Genomic DNA, 20,038 nt, shown 5'->3' on the forward strand with positions numbered 1-20,038 from the left:
GCGTGTGTGTGTGTGTGTGTGTGTGCGCGCGTGCGTGTGTGTGTTTGCGTGTGTGTGTGTGTGCGTGTGGGTGTGTGTGTGTGTGTGTGTGCGCACGCGTGTGTGTGCGTGCGTGCCTGCCTAAGGTGAAGCAAATTTTTGTAGCCGAGAGGCGAAAACTTTAACTGTTTGTGGACATTAGGCGGGAATCAAAAACCACTTAAAGACCCTACTTCATTATCTGCTTGTCGTTACAAAGTACTCAAATTTCCCTAACAATTGTCTTGGCATGATACTGCTTTACAAAAAGAGCGAAAAAGGGTTTTTATTATTTTAGTTTGCAGCAATTCAGTTTAGTTCTATCCCACAGTTATGCCTCAAAGTTACCTGCGGCAACTAGCTCTAAACTCTGAAGACTAAAGCATTTTCTTTTAACAATTTATATTCTTTGCGCTTTCTGGCGTAACTTGTAACAAAATCGTCTGGTGGGATATTATGGAGGGGTGTGATAATGATGTAAGAAGTTGAAGAGAACATTTTACATTATTTTTTTGACTTGTTTTGAGAATAAGACAATTTTAGGGACGCTGGAGTAATTAGCTTTTTCAAGCGGATTTTGAAGTACCGTGTTAAAGTGTTCTAGTTGGTTTTTGCCTCTTTAAATGTGAGAGATTTGAGTTATTGGTTTTAATTTAAGTAATTGTTCCAAAACGGAACAAGAACGCCAACTGTTTTTTTCAAATGCTTTCTATATTTAAATTTATTCAATTTGACGAATCATTTGTTTTCCAAGATTCTGACGGTAAAATTTATTATTTGCCTAAATACGGAAAAACTAAGTTAATTTAGTAATTTTATTGGCCTCAAAGATTTAGAAAAATCTTTGAGCTAACTTGTTTTTTTTTCAAAAAGAAGAACTTGCACTTTTCGATAAATTACAGATATAACCCTTGCCTTAAGGTGTCTGGCAGGCCCGGATAGATAAATAATTTTATGTTTAATTTATGATAATTTGATGCACTCCGAGATAATTTATTAATTCCCTTAAGATTTGGATTTTATCGTCTCAATTCCCTGATTATATCCCAGGATTTAAGAGAACTTGCTAAGTTAATTTTTTAAACTTTGTTTTGCCCCGGTTTGATAGAATGTTGGGATTTTTGTGAATAACCGATTAAATCCGGTAGAAAAGGCGCAAAATGGATTAAACCTATCATCACTTTATTTACTCTTTTTTATTGTTTTCCGGACTACTAAATGGCTAATTAAGCTTAAAAAACTGCATTTTAATAATTGATGGCTAAGAAATGTCTCCAGAATGCAATGGAAATATGCTTGTTTCAAACTTTTCGGTAACCAGTTTCCCACTGTATCCTATAATTATCGTCTGTTTTCATTACAGGGTTTGCCATTTTTGATCTATCCAAGGTTGTCCTCCTTGATTTTATGGTCTCTCTGGAAAAATGATCCCTTGTTCAATAGTTTATTCAAGAAGCGCCCCTCAGATTGCAATTTAGGGGGGGAGTAGGAGACTATTTTTGAAGAGAATTTTTTACCAAGCAGAGTAATGCATTAGATGGAGGCTAATCTTTAAATATTATTGATATTAAGCGTAGTTGAGATGGGGCAGTTCTCTTCTAGGGTCCAGTGGGAGGAGAATAATTGAAAAAATCCATTAAATCAGTTATGACTTCTAATTTCAACATCTTGGATTGTTCATAAGCATTGACTGATTTTGCTCAGTCATTGTACACTACCCATTCAGTGGTCTCCGAGACTATTTCATTGTCAGTGACATCGCTCGATTTTGTCTTCTTATTATGGACTGTATCGTTAATACACTGTCTATCCCTCAATGCTTTTAATCCGCTCTGTCTGTCTTCGATTTCACGTATTTTTCTGCAACAATTCGTGGATATAGTCTCTGACTTTTTGCATCGATTAACTTCCCTGGTGGGGACTTTCACACTTGGAGCTCAGTTTCTTTTTGAGTAATGATTCACTTGTCTGTGCAAAAATTCAACAGACATTGTTTTAGAGCAATGTCTGAAATTGTGAAGGAGAAATGCTCAGAATAAGTACATAAATTTAAAATGTTAGTGCGTGAAAAATTGGATGGGGAGCTGCTCTATCAGCAGGTAGCAGAACATGTTATGGTGTGAAAACCCTGTTTTCCTGTCTCCCGAGGCTGCGTTGATTTGTGCATGTGGTGTATGGTTGACTGCACATTTGCGTGGGGTAGTTGACTCGAATGCGTCCCAACGTGTCTTGGAGATCTGATCGGGTGAGCGTAGACTTCGTCGATGCTGTCGAGGAGTGGTTGGGATTTTAGGCTTGGGGAGCCGAGATGTGACTGATATTGGAGAAATGTTCTTTTCAAATAGCCTGGCAGCCGCTTTCACACTGGAGCAAGGAAAATGTATCAATTATCACACATTTTGATTATCCTAATACACACACTTACAATTTAATTTTAGCTGTTTAGATCTACTGCTCTAAAAGGAAGCATTTCGCAAGTTACGTTTCCAAGTAAACTTCGGAGGGATTAGTTATTTGACTTATGACATGTCAATGAACTGCGAATAAAGTGGACTGTAGTTAAATGTATTTCAAGGAACTACGGAACCGCGCTGTTTGTGCAAGTGCACATAAAGTCTCTTCTAAACAAATTGTGGATATCTCAGTTGCGGTTAAAATGTCATTTGCAGTTGAAACGTGTCTAGAACAGTTTCGAGATGCGAGATGTTCACTAAGATAATCACTTGCCTAATGTGGCCTGTCTCATTGTAGACTGTCGGTTTGCGATGCTGCTCTTCTAGACTCTCAATTCGGGCACTTTCTACTCTCTCTATACCAGGCGTGGCCACCACGAAGGATGTGCTGTCTGCACTCGACTCTTCACCTTCGCTGCTCTGTCTTTTGATGCTGATGCTGTCATGGTGATTGTTGTTTCGTGTCTCAGAGTCTGGCGACAGTTCTGTATTCATTGCCTCTACTGAATCCTAAACAAAACAGCAGTTTCATCATTAGAACTACAAAGCTGAGAAGTGGCGATAAGAAGTTTTTGCTTGTAGAGGTGGAGCAGAATAATCCCAAATTTTGAGGTTTTAATGTGCCTGTTCAAATGAGAGAGGCAAATCCAAATTGAGCAGCTGTTGCTCATCTGTGAATGTATCAGCTGTCGTGTCTAAGGGGGCTGCTGTGAGGAGCTGCACACTGGCAGTGTCCTCAGGAGGACTGCTCACTACTGACAACATGCTCATGGCTCTCCTCATGTTCGCATCATGCACACACTGGTTCACATCTATGTCTTCTAGATCGCAACTACTGAAGTCGTCATTACAACTGTCCACATCCTTGTCCATTTCATGACATGCCTGAATGTCCATGTCTGATGGCAGCAGCAGGGACGCAAATAGAGGAATCAGGTCTATTTTTTTCCGAGTTCTTGTTCTTTTTAATTAGAAAAAAGGTCTTTCTCTTGTATACCTCCAACTTATTCAGCATATAACGCAGTGGTTTTGCCTCAATAAAGTTAATGTTCCATAGTGGAGGCTCTCATTTCGTGGTGGGGGGTTAACTTGGAAAAACCCGGAAAAGTGGGTGTGGGGCTGGGAACTACCTCCATTTTCGTACTTTCTTGTTTCATAGGCAAACATCACCACCGCCGCCCCCATCTCATAACTAGCGCGCGAGGGGCTCTAATGTGAAAGACTTGGTGCCAAAGCTGATTCTTACCACTATAAGGTGGCTGAAAATAAGCAGAGTGCAAAATTATTTGCCTGATATGTACAGAGAAACGACTGGAAACTAAGTCTTTGTAAAAACGAAGTGCTGGAATTTGTGATACTGGGTGTGCATATCTTATATTTTAGTTAATTTTCTGGGTCTTTCCCATTATAGCCCCCATTAAATTATAGCCCCCCCCCCCATTATGGTATATTTACCATGATTGGGGGGCTATAGGTTATCTGACCACTAAACTGGGGGGGGGGGGGGGGTATACTGGGAAAGACCCAATTTTCCAGCTAATAGTTGAGGATGCCTCTAAGAAAATTCCTGATTCGGTTGTTTGGTTTGAGTTCCGATAGCGACTTCGATTAACAGATCGTAGCATTTGTAGTATTAGCCGATGCAGTGAGATGCCCAAAATAGTTCCAATTAATATCTGGACTGGTAACACCAAGTATTGGCTTGTCACTATCTGCTCCCAACTGTTGTTGTCCGTTATTTTTCTCACTCAATAATGGTTCCATAAACCATGTAACGCTGCCACCAATTTACTCTTGAAATATACAATAGCGAGAATTATAATTTTTGGGGGTGTGAGGGTAAGGGTGAGCGCTAGAGTGTAAAAAACACTGAAATACTGGCAAAAACGTTTATTGGCTCTTTCTTCTATTGTTGCATACCTATCATTTGAGTAATGGCAATTGATTGGAATAAAAAATTAGCGACAGTGACTCCCATTCACGTCGTTACAGTGGTGCAAAATGAAAAAAAATGTATTTCGCCAAAATGTGGCCAGATCTAAATTTTTGGATACTTACCCTTTGTACTATTGTGTTTTTAAGCAGAGATATTTAGTACATCCTAAGAATTTAATGATGAAATAGTGAGAGTGAAATAATAGTGAGAGTTGCCCGTATATTGGGTTAGGATCCAATTCGAGATCAGCTACTGGCTGTTCGGCTGTTGTTGCCCACAATTGCCAGTGGTAATTACTGGTTGATGATAAGTCCGCCTGCTCCTTCTGTTCAAAAGGGCTGTATTCTGTGCCAAATAACTGTTTATATATTGTAGAGAGGGAGAAGTAAGCTGTGATTCGTGCGCCAGTCGCGTCTGGCATCCACTGCCAGTTGTTCATTTCAACAAACACATTGTGTCTCGCTGTTTAGAATATGAATCACGTGCATATTTCTTTTTGGTTCCAATTTTAATTTAGTTTCAAAAGCACAACGATGAGCAAATGAAGATCGATACGAGCATACATACTTAGCGAATTTTGGATCTTTTCCGTTTGTGCCCCCCCCCCCCCAGTACTTTATGCGCCCCCCAGTTACAGAACACGTGCCATTACATAGTAAATCATTATGTAAAATATTACACGTGCGTCTTGGGGGTGCAAATAATATGCGCCCACTAAGCTGGGGGGGGGGGGGGCACAAACGGAAAAGATCCCGAATTTTTATTGCCATGGTAATTAATTACTCTCCAACGAAGTTTTCGGAATTGTGTTAGTCCTGTTGGTTGCTCTATTGGATCATGCACCCCCAGATACAGAGTGCGTGTCATTACATAGTAAATCAGTATGGATAATATGGCGCATGCGCGCTTGGGGGTGCGTACAAATAATATGCACGCGCGCACTAAGCTGGAGTGGGGACAAACGAGAAAGATCCTTTTGAATGGTTTTTGGGGGTAAATTGTAATACCCGAAGGATTAAGTCGCCTCTGCTGTGTAGGCTTAAATTCGCGGGTGAAAGGGTCAATTTTGTGTGGTTACTAGTGGGTCGTTGCTGACTCCCCGTGCGTCGTTCGAGAGGCAGTCGCCCGACGTGTTTTGGTTATGTTTTAGAAGCTTTTTTAAATGGTTTTTTTTAACAGCAGATTTATCTTAGCTGCATTGGCAGTCGGGCATGGGCTGCTATATAATGAACTCGGCGGTTTTGTTTAAAAAAAGGTAAGAGCTCCTTTGGATCTTACTTTCCAGCGTTATCTTTGACACGACACCCATTTGTTCAACGTTTGTTGTTGTTATTGCATAGCAAGCTAGGACTTTATTATGACTATGTAATGTACACTCAGTTTGTTTGGGGTGAACGTGATTAACCGACAAAAGACCCACTTCTTCATAGATGTAACTTAAATTTTCTGTCTCTTAGAAAAAATCAGTTAGAGAAAAAAGCAACATAGCCGGAAGATTCCGAAATCGACAAGAACACAGCTGACAAATATCAGACGAATTGCTCTCAAACGATGGACGAGTAGTTGGCTTCGGTAGTAGCTATCTACGATTTTTTTGGGTGGGGGTGGGGGGGGGGGGGGTGAGAAAGTGAGTGGGGGGGGGGGGGGGGTTGAGATAAAGAACCGCCTGTCACACCATGAATTTATGTCTCCTCAAAACAATTTCGGATAGTTGAATACTAACCGAATACTAGAGACTAATAAGGCGTTCGGCTCCAAGAGATTTGCTCAGCCACTTAATGCTGTTTGGGCTTTACCAGTGACTGCTCCTACTTCCAATTTATTCCTCCCGTAGAAAATTCTCAAGAATGAGGTCTGAGAAAATCCTTATTGACTCCAAATGTGAAAGCGAAAACTTGTGGCATTTTTATGGCACACCAAACAGCGCAGCAAGCATGGAACAACTTTTCAACGTATTATTTTTTCACATAATAGTGTTCGATGTAATAAGACCAATCGAAATCACCTAATTTGACACATAATTATTTCAATGCCTTCCGATTTTAGTGGTATAATAAAAAAAGCACACTTTTGATTTTATGAAAAATATTAACGTCTTTTCACTTGCTTATTGTTCTTCTGGGGTGATGAAAATATTGATAACGCATTCAATTCTGTGTTTTGAATTCTTTGTTAAATTTCTTGCTCTGAACATTCTGTTGTTCAGCAGAGCTGTTTTGTTCAACTGATTGTCTTAGAAGTTCCAAAATTAATTTTTTAGAAGTCGCCTCGTTTTGTTTATTTAGATTGGTTGTCTAAAACATTTAGGAAATGCCTCGATTTTAATGCCCTATTAATTAGTGTCGGTATTCGTTTCAAATCGGCTCTGCAGGAAATGCTGCAAAATTAGTCCTTGTCATTTTACTCTGAAAATTGTAAAGCACTGCAGTAAACAAAACAGAAGCATGAAATCGAACAAAAGACTCAAACTAGCTGAACAAGAGCACATGGTTGTGTAGTAGTAGAAAGCATAGGAAACTGAAATTTATGTAAAGAGGCTATCAGGTGATCCTCTAGATCCCAACAGTCGACTTTGTAACAGAGTTAAACACCATTTTTGCCTTGTGGTTATCGGGCGCAAATCAATTTTTGAACTGTTGAAAATGTGAATTATTATTAAGCTTTTTCAGATTGTAAACTGTACTTGCGAGCTGTCTTATACATTGATCAACAGTGAGTTCGCTTGAGTTGTAAATAGCGCAGGAGATCTTTCCTACAAAATTGACATAAGCACCTTTTTGGTTATCAAAATGAGTGGTACAGCAAGTGCAGCTGGTGGCAACTTCTACGTTGTGAGTGGCCACAAGCCAACTGCTGTCAGCCACTGCATCACTGGCAACTTCACATCCTCAACTGATATCAACCTCATCGTGGCCAAATTCTCTCACCTCGAAGTTTACTATGTGCAACCAGAGGGTCTCAAATTATCAAGGGTTCGTCGCATGTCTCACCCCTTCATAAAAATCACTCGCTGACCATTGTGGACAACTAAATAACGAAACTAATCCCGTTGAAGAATGTTTGCTAAATTATGAGCATCTAGCATTCTCAAACATTTCAGTATTAATATTAACGACAATCAATTCTGTACACTTTTTTCTTTTTTGGGAGGGGGATACTTAAGGAGTAGGTATTTTGCTTTTGGACTGAGGCCAAATCTCGTGGTTTTTGAATTCTGGTTTTTGAATTCCTGGTTTTTCTGGTTTTTGAATTTATCCTGAGAAAATTCGTGCGATTTGATTAGAATAAAATCTTCGTTTTAGGACATTCCCATTTTTGGGCGCTTGTGCTGCTTGGAGTCTTTCCGTCCGCCTGGGAGTGAGAAAGACTTCCTGTTCATGCTTACAAAAAAGCACGATGCAGCAATTCTGGAGTTCGTACCAGGTGGACAGATGTCGGGTAATGAGTTTGAAGTATTGACCAGGTGTCATGGCAATATGCGGGAAAGAGTCGGCAGACCCTCCGAGTACGGACCAAAGGCAACGGTGGACCCCAAGTGTCGATGCATTGCAATACGCATCTATGATGGCAACATAAAGGTACGGCTACTTTGACCTTATTACTAAAGCTTGTTACTTCATACCTTTTGTTCTTTCCACGACATGAATGAGTGTTTAACACAACTTGTCGGAGAGAAGGCAAATTCTCTAGTGTTTACTCGAACAGATGAAACTAATATTAATCGTTCAATTATAAGGATTGATGGATAAAATGTTTCATCTTGGAAATCGAAAGCCACAAAGTCAAGTTTCGACTAGACGCTGGATGTTAACAGGAGTGATCGTATGTTAAAAGCTTTACTTTTTTCCTCAAAGTGAAAACTTTTTTCATTATCAGCGGACGCAAAAAATTGATGATTATTACAGGAATAATAAATCAGAAAAATTCTAAGTGCTGAAACTATTGTAAAATGTTTAAAGAATTTCTAGCTTTACGAAGCATACAAAGCAGTTTGTGAAAACCTCCTCGATGGAAACTTACCCACTGAAAACGCTACTTGCTTTTCCAATTGATTTTTACTGTTCCTCTTCTTCACTCTGGGAAACAATTGGTAATTTTTAAAAATCAAAAAGTAGCTTCTTTAAGCTACAAGAATGGTGTTATGTTTTGAATAGCCACAAAGTGATAGCTGTGGCTATTGTTGGCCTTCTCTTGGCTTTTTACAATTCAAAGAAATTGAATTGTATTGGGGCCTTATCTTTTTTTAATGATCTGTTCACACAGTTTCATGATTTTTGGAGAGTCAATTGGAGAAGTGATTTTAGTCACGCTGAAGCACGAAGTGGAAGGAAAGAGCGAGTGGTTTTGCGGCGTGAAATTGCGTCACTAACTTCAGAGCACAGTAAGAAAGCGGTGTTTTTTTTTTAAAAAAATGACTTTCTCGCTAGTCTTTTTTGACTAGCAAGAAAGTCGATTTTTTTTACTTTTATTTTTCCTCTGTTTTGAATTTCTGACCAGATTTTATTTCTAAGTGGCTTTCCCAATCCATTTATTGTCCATTCAAGGTCTAGTCTTTTGTTTAATCAATGAAAATTCTTTGAATTGTGCCAGGACTAGCCTGTTAGGTTTTTTTTGTCCTCAATATTTTTGTTACGCCCATATGACGCCAAATTTTCAAACCTACTTTTTGTTCATTCGTTCATGCAATTTCAACTTAATTGTGTGCGGAACGTCATTTTTCACTCTTAGTGGAGCCAGTTTTTTTGTTTAATCATATGATTAAATTTTGGTCTCAGGTGACTTACCTCACTCTCAAAAATGACTTCAACCTGAAATTGACATTTCTTTTCTTTAACTCAGTGAGATAAGGTCAAGTGAGTGTTTGTGAATCGAATTGAAAGGTTATTTGAGGGCTGCTTTTAGAAGCAGCAATAAGTTAAACAGATTATTAGTCAAAATATCTCATCATTTAATTAAAAGACGCTTTTCTCTTTGTATATATTCTCCCATTAAAAAAGATTTCTAAAACGTATACTGAGCTTTAATAAATCTGTTCAGTTTACAAGGATGCTGTTTAACTAAATGGTTTGTTTCCAAGCTCCTACCGGGAGAGATGTACAATAATTTAGAGATTTGTAGCGTCTGGTGGTTTGGAAAACAAACTTTTAAGTTGTATTTTTTAAGTTATTGTTTGATATAGATAATTCCCATGACCCCCGAAATGACGGAGATGACGGCCTTCATTGTGCGTTGTGAAGAAATTAACATAATTGACATGACGTTTCTGCATGGCTGTGACAGTAGTCCTACACTGTGTCTCATATACAATACTCATGCCGGCCGGCATGCTAAAACGTACGAAATCAACGTCTCTTCTAAGGATCTCTGCAAGGGGCCCTGGAAACAAGACAACATTGAAATCGAATCATCAATGGGTAATTTCAAATAGCCACTTGCTGTCAGATGGCGCCATACTACATTTAGCATACTAAGATTTAGAATTAAGAGGGAAGGAAGTATTATTATAACACAAAAAAGGAAAGTGAAATAAATTCCAGAATTTAAATTTGGCGTTATCAAATACTGGGAACGTACGATTTGTTGTACTTTACAACACTTTTTTGCTCTCAAACGAAGTTTGTGTTGGAACTATCTTATTCTTTTTGATCTTTTTATGCAAGTTTTCGTACTACCGATTTTTCTACTGATTTTGACCAACGAATTTGAGTGAACTCCTGTCTTGAGGAACGTTGTTAACTGGTAACGCTCGGGTCATTCGATCTCTGCAATTCTGTAAATGTCCTACATACCAGTTTCAAAAGAGACAAATTCATGGAGTGAAGGACAATTCGAACTCGGGAGTTAGAAACCCCCGCCACCCCTCCACACACTTACTCACTCCACCCGCACCACTGAATTATGCTGTGCGGGTTTAATTCACGGTCTAAAGGGCAGTTGAATATCTTCTCAGCTATTACAGCGAGCTTATTTTTGAAAATCCAAATTTTTTGGATTGTATTGGTGCGCTGTCTTTTTAACGACGCGAAGAGGAGTACTGTTTTTCTCGATGTTTGTTTTTTACCGGAAGTACTATTTGTTCTGACGGCGTTTTGACCTAAAAGCGAAAATGAGAAAAGTTGACGTGTGAACTTATTTTTTCTGAGCGAGAGAAGAATTTAGATCATGTGCTGCGTGGAGTTAATGAATTTTCGACTTTGCAAAGTGTTTTTGACAGAGTGGCGCATATTGGCGTAACCATTTTAGCCTTTTCTTGTCCAATTGGCCCAGTTGTAATTAGGTTTTTGGTGGAAACATTTTTAGTCGACGCTTTATGTAAAATGAGTATATAAAACTCTGAAATTGATACCACAGTATTGTTGAGAGCCCAATAATGCGTTTCAAGCCTGCAAAGTCGGCACAAATTTATCTAACTTTTGTCGATTTTTATGGGGGTTTTATTAATTTTTTATGGATCTTTGAATAGAATTTTCTGTAACAAATCAGTGTGTGTGACAATGTCTGTTTATTAGTACAGGCAGTGATCGCCTCTTTTTGATGTTGGGCATTTTTTAAAATTGAAAACATGCTAATCCGATTTCGGCCATTTTTTATCAAAGCCTTTTTGTGTGTATTTTAGTTTTAATTGGTAGAAAAAGCTTTTCTGTTCACTGTTGAGTTTTAATTCTGTTTTAGTAGCAATAAGACTATTATGGCGCTAAATCTTTGAAGTTCAGTAAAAATTGGTTTGATAATAAGTTTCAATTATATTTCGACGTTTTTTTTTCAGTTAATTTTTTTAAGTTTCAAAAAACAAATACGAAATACTTTTTTAAACAATGTTAGCGTATTCTCCATTTTGCAGCAACATCATTCTAAAATGTTTTTGACTGGCTTCTTCTTGGAATGGCGCTAAATGTTGTTTGTAAAGTATTTTTTTGCCATAAGATATTTTTCTGTTTCCTTTATCTTTTTCGTGATTAATTAAATTTTTGCCATAGTTTCGTCTCATTTTGAAATGCTATCTCCAACAACATTTCATTATTTCTTCTGTTTTCTTTGTCGCAGTGCTATTATAAAATTCATGCTATTGTAAAGTTTTGAAGTGTTTTCTTGAGTACCAGGTTCTAGTCTTTGAATAATTTAGTTCATTTAGAATATTAGCTGCCGTATTATTTCCAAATGTTTCTTTTTGATCGCAGAGATTTTTACGGGGTTCTAACTAATAACCTTAGTTTGTTGACAACTTTAAACCCGATAATGTTTTTGAGACTGTAATTATTTACAAATCATAAGATTTCATCGAGTTTTTTTGATGATAATTATATCTTGATTGTATCTTGATTGAAATTTTGATTGTATATTTTCTTAGTGATTTCCTTATTGTTTTCATTGCTATGACGTCAAAAAGTTTAAGTGTTTTCTTCGGTCTAAATTTTCCTTTGTGAATAAGTCAGTTTATTTATTAAGAGTTTCTTCATTATGCTTTCACAATATGCCCCTCAGATGGCAGTTTCCCTTGCGTTGAGTTCTGTATTGTGTAAGACCCTTATCATGAGTTGTTAGACCGGTCAGTTTTTTGGACCTATTGAAGTTTGTCCATCCTAAAAGTTTTGTCGATTTTCAACGCTACCAGATATGTTATTAGTAATATAAAGTTTCCATTTATCAAGGATTTTATGATTCAAATTACAGCTTGTAGCATGGATAGGGAATGATGTCTTAGTTTTTGTAGTTAATGATTTTATTAATGTCATGCTCTAAATTTTCGTGTTAGGATATTGGTGTAAGTTTTTACGAAGATTTTATTCAAACATGATGAGGTCAAGAGTAAATACAAAATTGAAAATGATAATGGTTGCCTCTACAACCACGGTTTTGTTTGCGAAGCTCAGACGCTCTCAAGTTGCTTCCAAAATTTTTCCGTCTGTGTTTTTTAAGACCTCTTTGCCTTTTTTTGCTTTTGCACGTAAGTGAAACGTCAACTTAGAGTTATGGTTTTAGCCACGTTGAAGTAGTAAGCGGAGCAAAATAGTAAGCGGAGCAAAAAATCGAGTTGCTTTGCAGTGCATTTTAAAAACACCGTTTAAAGTGAATTGAGAAATATATTCCTGAACAAATTTTTTGGTGTCTGAAAGGGGAAAATCTTTTGGTGTCTTGCGCCTTTTTTATTTCCACTGTCTTTTCATTTAGTATCATTGTTGAGAGGCCTGACTGGTTGCCAATGAGATATAGTTGAACCCAATTGTTGATTCCAATTTAAAGTTTTCATGACTCTGTCACTTAATCATTTTATATCTTTAGGGTCTAGCCTCATTGATTGCTTATGGGGACTCGATTAATCGAAATAGTCTGCTAAACGTTGAATGCTAATGCTTTGTATGACTTTGACACTAATAGTTTTCGAGAATTTTTTTACTTCTGCAAGTTTATTGTTCACTTTGTTGTCGGATTTCGTAGTCTCATCAATGACAGGTTTCAACAACCGGCGGATATTACCGAATAAATGAAATGCTTGCGTAATATTGAAAATTTTTAAGCGATCAAAGAAGCTTTGCGGATACAATTGATTATTTGTTTTGGCTATGTTTTTTGTTTTTGAGAAACACAAGAACCGATTTCTGTTAACATGACAACAAATATAGCTCGATAAGGGTTCGTTTAACCTAATATTTATTGCCCTTGCCTGTTGCTTTCTTCGACTGTTGCTTTAACGCTACGGTTTTGCGGTTGCTTTAATCCAACTGAAATTAGCTTACGACGCAGAGGTATGCCCTAAAATTTCCGCCATAAAAATGGCTTGAAAAATAAAAACTAGATGAGCAAAATTAGGAAATAAGCTTTGCATCTGTTTTCGCAAGAGTTGTTCGGCCGTTTTCATGACATTGAGATACTTTCAAATTGAAATTTAGGTCACACGTCTTGTAGATTTTGCTATCTTTTGGTATCTATTTTTTACTTTAAATGTTTCTCTTATCCGCAGCTGTGTCTAATTTAATGCGCTCTTTTGAGCATGCAAAAGTGATTTAAAGCTCTATTAATTGAGCATGAGAAAGTGGTTTAAATACCATATAGGGCTTAGACAAATCTTTTCACCAGTGAGAAGAAATTGTTACGACAAAAGGTTTTTGCTTTGTAGGTCGGGAATCACCAATACACCACCAGGACCGAATGAATCACCACACAACCAAATGATATCCCAAAGCAAAATGATATCTTGGTAAAATTTTGTTCTTCTAAGTATTCAGAAGAGTCGCTTAGGATGAATAATTGATGATAAGAGGATGAACGTGTTATTAGTTGCTTAGGAGGAATTGATTGATTTTTCGGAAAAAAGACACCTGACAATAGATATGTTACTGAACATATGTAAGTATACGCAAAAACCAGACCCAAAATTTAGGAGTTTTTCTGAAAGAAAATGAATGTTAAAATAATTGCGCATGTGAAATTTTTGCAATTAGAATGATATTCCTAGATAGAAAACCAATGAAACAATTCCCTGAAGTATCACTCATATCCGAGGTTTTTAGCCAGTTAGATCTGGTAATCTTTCATTTTATCGTATCATAATAACATCAAATCTTTGCTAATATAATTGATTTTTTTTCTATGAAATCCCTCAAAAGAAAGGCTTTGGGAGTGTGTGGTGTCTTCGGTCCCGATTCCCGACCAATAATTGAAAAGAAATAAAAGATTGTTGTAAGTTTCAGCCCTATATGGAATTTTATGTACCTTTATCGTATCAAAAGCTTATGGAATCTTATCTATATTATAATTGATTTTTTTTCTGGGAAAATTCTTCAAAGAAACTGTGGGGAGTGCGGTGATGTCAACCCCATTTCCTGGCCTACAATTTTTAAAAAAAAAGACATTGTTAAGATTGAGACCTGTATGGTGTATTATTAACTTTTAAACCACTTTTATTCACTTTCAATTGCTATCAATTAATGAACCATTAAACCTTTTTTACATGCTCAAAAGCGCGCATTAAACATAAAATTTGGCACAATTTGAGGATTTTAGATACATTCAGCTTGAAATCGAATCGAGTTACGCTAAGTACCAAAGAGATATCTAAATCGAGCGAGGTTGTTATACATAGCGATCGAGAAATAGTGTACACAGCTTGTATCTCAATTCTGCGGTTAAAATTTTGACTTTTTGGCAAACACGGGTTGCGCAATTCCGTTCGATTTTGGCTGATTTCGCTAAAGTATCTTTTTTTCTCAGTATTGTTGCATTTTTATTGTATTAATATAGCAAAAACGAACAAGAGATGCAAATATGGGGCAGATTTGCCCGTGAAAATTTGGGTAAACTTCTGCGGCGTTATGAAAAGATATATTGATGAGTGCTTTCACCAGTACACATCTCGCTTTCTGTGTGTCTTGTGGATGGATCCTGGGATCTGTCTTTTGCTCTTGAAATTTTAGGTAGAAGAATTTGTCCTTTTGTTTTCCTCTAGTTTTGTTCCCCTCGTTTTCTTTCAATCCATCACAGTTTTAATCCCTCGATCGTCTCGTTTTTATCCCCTAAAGGTGGTTATAATCAGTCTTGTATCCACAGTCAGCTTTTTCGAATCATTCTTAATGGATGCTTAAGATCATGCTTAACAACGAAAGCTTAATATCAATTATAGATAGTCATATTGCTATATGGGAACGCCTCAACACTATTTTTTTCCTTTCAGAATTATTAAAGTGAGTAATAACCAACTTCTGATTTGACTTTTGTTTTTGCTAGTGTTTGCATGAGAGTTGGGGTATTAGGTGCATTTGAAATTTCCAACTGATTGTAGGGTGTTCAATTTTCAATTGATTGTTGCTGGAATGGTACTTTAACGATTTTATTATAGATAGATCCCGCTCGTTTTTACTTCCAATTCCTTGAACTATTTTTGACTGCTTTTTAAACCAAAATTTTGTTATTAGTTTGTGTATATAAGTAATCTTTTATACGTATTAAGAACTCGTTAGTTTTTTGTGACGTTTTCCATGATGTGTGGTCCGTACCGTCTTGATCTGGTGCACAATTTCAGATTTTTTAAATTGTATTGTTGGTCTTTCTTAGATTTAAATGTTTGCTTTGTCGAAGTTTGGTCTCTGATGTCAGCATGTTAATTCACAGAGTTTATGGCTAAAACAACTTGTATTCGACCAATTTTAAATGGCAAATGAGGAGTTGAAAGTAGAAACAGTTTTATTGTAGTTTTTCGTTGCCCAAAGAATTTGAATATGCTTCAATTTAGCATTAGCTGAAAACCTAAAAAGACTGGTTTTTTGTGCTACTACCAATCTCTTCTAATTTTTGGGTTTTGTTTTTAGTGGTTCCGGTTCCTGCGCCCCTTTTCGGAGTTCTTATCATTGCTGCACAGTCGATTACGTACCACCAGGGAGAACACTACTCACCAATCGCGCCTCCAATCATCAAAGACGCTCTCATTACAGTCTGTGCGCCTATTGATTATAACCGATTCCTCCTGGGAGACATGAAAGGACGCATTTTTCTATTACAGCTACAAGACACAGACTCAGGAGCGGACAACCCCAAAGTTAAGAACTTGGAGATCACTCTGCTTGGCCACGTGACCATACCAGAGTGCATAACTTACCTGGACAATTGTTACGTCTTTGTGGGAAGCAAGTTAGGCGACAGCCAAGTTTTGAAGCTGAATGAGTACTTGGTGCCTGAGAATGAGTCGAACATCAGCATTGTCGAGACCATCACCAATTTGGGGCCGATTGTGGATCTCACAGTTGTAAGGAACGAGAACCAAGGACCTGATGAAATTGTCACCTGTTGTGGCGTTGACTCAGGTAACAACATTTGAACAGTGACTTTGTGCTGCTTAGTTTGTGCCTAGTTTAAGCTATTTTGTTTTTAAGAAAACATTTCTCGTATATCTGTCTACTTTAGAACATTAAAGCTGTGTGTTTACTAATAGTCGAGTTAATTTGTTCACTAAGTGACGAATCCACAACTTCAATAGCTTGTCTCGGAAGAATATTTTTCCTGACGTTAAAGCTATTTTTGTGACTATGAATATTTTGTTAAAGCTATTTTTGAGAATATTTCTGTGACTGAAAGAAAAATTCCTGCTATTATGTTCATTTTTTTGGAAATGTCGAGTATTGTATATTTTCTTAAAACTAAGATCAGAGTTGTTTCAGAGGGGACCTTGCGAATCATTCGGAACGGAATTGGGATACAGGAGATGGCATCAATAGATCTGTTCGGTATCAAGGGTGTGTGGACACTGAAGCTGGACTCTAAGCCTCCTAACTACTTCCATAATGTACTGGTGCTCTCATTCGTGGGACAGACTCGTATGTTACGACTCACTGGTGAAGACGTGGAGGAGTTTGACATTCCCGGATTCAGTTGTGACTCGCAGACTTTGTTTGCTGGTAACGTGTCTCATGGTCAAATTGTGCAGGTGACGTCACACTTTGTCCGACTGGTCGACGATACAAGTGGTCAAGTGCTGACTGAGTGGAAGCCACCCTCCACATATACAATAAGGCTAGTCAGATTTTTAAAATAAGAACAGGCAGAATAGTTTTGGACTACTATCGAATCAAAGAGCCAGAATTTCAGCTGCAAGGCTCTTAAGCTAGAAAGAAAATAATGTTTGCAGTCTTAAAAATTGGGAAAATCGCTTGTTTGAAAGATTGGAGAAAAGTTCCTCGTTTGCTATTGCACTAATGCAGTCACGTGAATGTTTCTATATTTGCACTTTTCTCCTGAACAGGCTGATTTTGAGAATTAAAACACTATTGTGTTTCTAGCTTAAGAACCATGAAGCTCTGGCTCTTTGATTTGAGAGTAGACTGGTTTGGTAAGTAAGTTCAGTAGTTCCAACCCTACTAAGCTCCATGACTTCCCAAAACTTAGGACTTATGCTTTGTTCGAGTGAAAACAATTGCTGAATGTACTAGCTAAGCAACTGCCGATTGCTGTTTGCGAGCTATTTATTACCGAATTAACCGAGCATGTCCATTATTTATGAAGGTAGAAAATGGTAAAGTTTCTGTAAAGCGAAATCAAACAAGCAATGTAAATTTTTGGTTCACTTCTTCACTCCTTTGTATAATGGCAAGTTTGAGGCGAGGCGTTGCAATTTAAGCGTTCACTCGCTAGTTGTCATAAAAAGATTCTATGAGCTTTCCCACGATGAGTTTAGTTTTTGAGTTTTTGAAGTTTCTTGCCGGTAATTTTCGCGTTTTTGTTCAATCGGCCAATTTTAATGAAACTGATTTGAATTTCGATTTTGCTCGTTTTTCTTGTTTTGTTGCCTTAATTCTTGTTTTGTTGACTTAATGAAATTCAATGTTATCGCGGCTATTTTCCTGCGATTTACTCTCTACATTTTTCTTTAGGAATTGGTGAACGAAATAAAGTGCATGAAGCATTCTTCAATTAGTGGGCCATTTTTTTTCACTTGTCGTCGCTCATGTTTTTTAAAAATTTAATATTACTTTTCTCTCTCCGTGTCTCTCTGTTTGTGCGTGTGCGTGTGTTTGTATTTGTGTGTGTAATTATGTTACTTTTCACATAGGGCAATTTTCGTCTTAAAGGTTTGTCTGGTAACGGAGAGTGTTAGATTTTTGGCTCATTCATTACTTTTATCGGTAATTCGTGATTGTTCTCCCTTTTCTTGTCTATTTTTTGTAATCAGACTATTGATCACGCCACAGGAGGCCAGAAAACAAACTCAGTACCTAAGCTCTATTTTTTCCGAACTTTGATGTTAAAAATCCTATTCTACTTGAAATTAAAGTTAGATCACTGTTTTTCTATCCGATATATTTTTTTTTAATAAACTCGATTTAGTTCTTACTTTTCGGCGAACTGGAAATTGAAAACGTGCATGTACAGTTTGTATATTTTCTTACAAACAAACAGATATACATATTCCATTCGATAATGGGAGTGCAACTTTTTTCTAAAAAAATAACTTTTCTATTTTGACCCAGGCTTTCTAAACTTTTTTTTGCTTTGTTTTCAGAGGAGCTAGTCGAATCATTAATTTTTACCACTTTTAGTTGAGAAGCTTTGAAAACAATTTGATTTTCTACACTTATCCGCCGAAAAAGCCGTGCCTTCTTCTGCAATTTAGAAGGAATTTATTAGATAAAGACAGGCGCTTAGTTATTCGATTAGGTAATTTGTGTCACGTTTAAGTAAATTTCCAATAACTTCTGAAATCATGAGCTTTGTTTTCACTGCTCAAAGACTTCAAAAATTTAAAGGTATTCTTTTCAACCAGTATATTATAAGATGCAGAAGAAGTACCGATTACAGTGCATAAATGCTTAATGCACTTATTGTTCCCACATTTTAAAATAAAATCAGATAACTTTATGGTAGCCCAACTTTTTTGGTCAGACCATTTTTGACTTTTTTGAGGGCATCACAGGCTAGCATATGTGATTATAGCTGCGAAGCTGTAAGCTGAGCGGAGCTATATTGCGGTGCTCTTGGTTTTTTTGTTTCGTCGTCTGACGCTTTTTTTTCGTTTTACATTTTGTTCTAGAACTTTCTGTCGCGTTCAGTCACTCTTTCACGCTTGATTTTTTGCAGTTCGCGTGACCTAAATTGCTCGCATTCAGAATTTATGTCTGTTGCTAAAACAAAGTTGGTTGTAATACGTAAGAGCATAGGTGACTTGTAGCCTAGTGGTTAATGCAGACGGATCTTACGACGGGGATCGGTGGTTCGAACCTCTGTCTCGCGATAATTTTTTTCCAAATCTTATCTATTTTACGGCACGCAAGTCTATTCTTTCGCAGCTATTCCGGCAATCTGCCGGCTATGTTATCAATTTAAAGCTCTCTGCGTCTCGAATTTCACTATAAATAGAAATTTCGGGAATTTTGTTTTTTTTTTGCAAAAAAATCAACATTTGTACCCACAATTTCAGGCAATTTTCACCTCAACGTTTCGTCCAATGAAAGTCTTGATAAACAAGGAGAAAGTCATTTCAGATCTGCCTATTAATGGTTGAAAAAGTTCCAATTTATTATATCGAACCTGAAAAATTAAGATAAAATTTAGATAAAACCTAAAGACTGAATAGCAGTTGTCAAGTACAAAGCAGATGAGACCTGTCTACAATGGTACTAGATAACCACTCGGAATTCTTTCTATACTGAAAAACCATTAGCTTTTAACTAAAAATTATTGACTGATTTACATATATGTCCTCAAGGGATCTACAGTTGGTATTATGAAGCCATAGGACAATACAAATTAACTAAATATACAAAAATACACAGAAAAATTAACAATTATATTACTAAAGCACGAAGTTATGAAGCCAGGCCATGAATGTCGTCAGCTGTTATCTTAAGATTATAGGTTATTGTTTCAATTATTATACATATTTTTTCAGTCAATATATGAAATAAATTTTGTATATGTTTACGTCGGCGTCATTTGAAAATCAATGGGACTTGTTATGGGAGACAATAATGAAGGACAACAAATAGAAACAAAAACTTACCGCTCAGTTTTTTAACAAAACATGTATTGTCCAAGATAACATTTTAAGTAAAAAACTAATGTTCGAGATAGAACGTATCAGCTGAAAAATAAAACCAACAAAGAAGTTGAAGTCTAAATCTCTAGAAAGCAGATGGCACATTTCTTT

General features: G+C 37.0%; 2 protein-coding genes across 5 annotated transcripts in view; one reads left to right on the top strand and one right to left on the bottom strand.

Annotated features, from left to right (window-relative positions):
- Positions 1-1,638: 1,638 nt before the first annotated feature.
- LOC142335385 (uncharacterized) lies at positions 1,639-4,938 on the bottom strand. 4 transcript variants are annotated; one of them, XM_075383848.1, is made up of 6 exons: positions 4,623-4,938; positions 3,996-4,193; positions 3,096-3,432; positions 2,746-2,981; positions 2,154-2,382; positions 1,639-1,928 (listed from the first exon to the last, which is right to left on the bottom strand). In XM_075383848.1, exons 1-6 carry the CDS (start codon positions 4,844-4,846, stop codon positions 1,719-1,721), a joined length of 1,434 nt encoding a protein of 477 aa, XP_075239963.1. In that variant the 5' UTR covers positions 4,847-4,938; the 3' UTR covers positions 1,639-1,718. The 4 variants fall into 4 exon arrangements, with proteins under 4 accessions (XP_075239963.1, XP_075239962.1, XP_075239965.1 ...); XM_075383847.1 differs by having other exon boundaries at positions 1,639-1,929; positions 2,146-2,382; positions 4,623-4,936; XM_075383850.1 differs by having other exon boundaries at positions 1,639-1,929; positions 2,146-2,382; positions 3,096-3,370; positions 4,075-4,193; positions 4,623-4,934.
- A 2,142-nt stretch (positions 4,939-7,080) lies between these two features.
- The window catches only part of LOC142334563 (DNA damage-binding protein 1-like), a 60,214-nt gene continuing 47,256 nt past the window's right edge, over positions 7,081-20,038 (top strand). The window contains exons 1-5 of the mRNA XM_075382689.1: positions 7,081-7,379; positions 7,710-7,985; positions 9,587-9,821; positions 15,711-16,202; positions 16,557-16,908. Of these exons, the coding sequence (XP_075238804.1) occupies positions 7,197-7,379; positions 7,710-7,985; positions 9,587-9,821; positions 15,711-16,202; positions 16,557-16,908 (1,538 nt within the window). The 5' untranslated portion in view covers positions 7,081-7,196. The remainder of the gene's footprint in view (positions 7,380-7,709; positions 7,986-9,586; positions 9,822-15,710; positions 16,203-16,556; positions 16,909-20,038) is intronic.

Source organism: Convolutriloba macropyga, chromosome 2, assembly GCF_964194025.1.
Source record: "Convolutriloba macropyga chromosome 2, txConMacr16.3, whole genome shotgun sequence".
In the NCBI taxonomy this organism is placed as follows: Eukaryota; Metazoa; Xenacoelomorpha; order Acoela; family Convolutidae; genus Convolutriloba; species Convolutriloba macropyga.

Excerpts from the sequence above, each read along its gene's own strand:
- LOC142335385 (XM_075383847.1), bottom strand. The coding sequence starts at position 4,846 with ATGAACAACTGGCAGTGGATGCCAGACGCGACTGGCGCACGAATCACA. Across the intron at positions 2,982-3,095 it reads TGCCTCTCTCATTTGAACAG|GATTCAGTAGAGGCAATGAA; the intron begins GCACATTAAAAC and ends TGTTTTGTTTAG. Across the intron at positions 1,930-2,145 it reads TCGGGAGACAGGAAAACAGG|GGAAGTTAATCGATGCAAAA; the intron begins GTTTTCACACCA and ends AGTCCCCACCAG.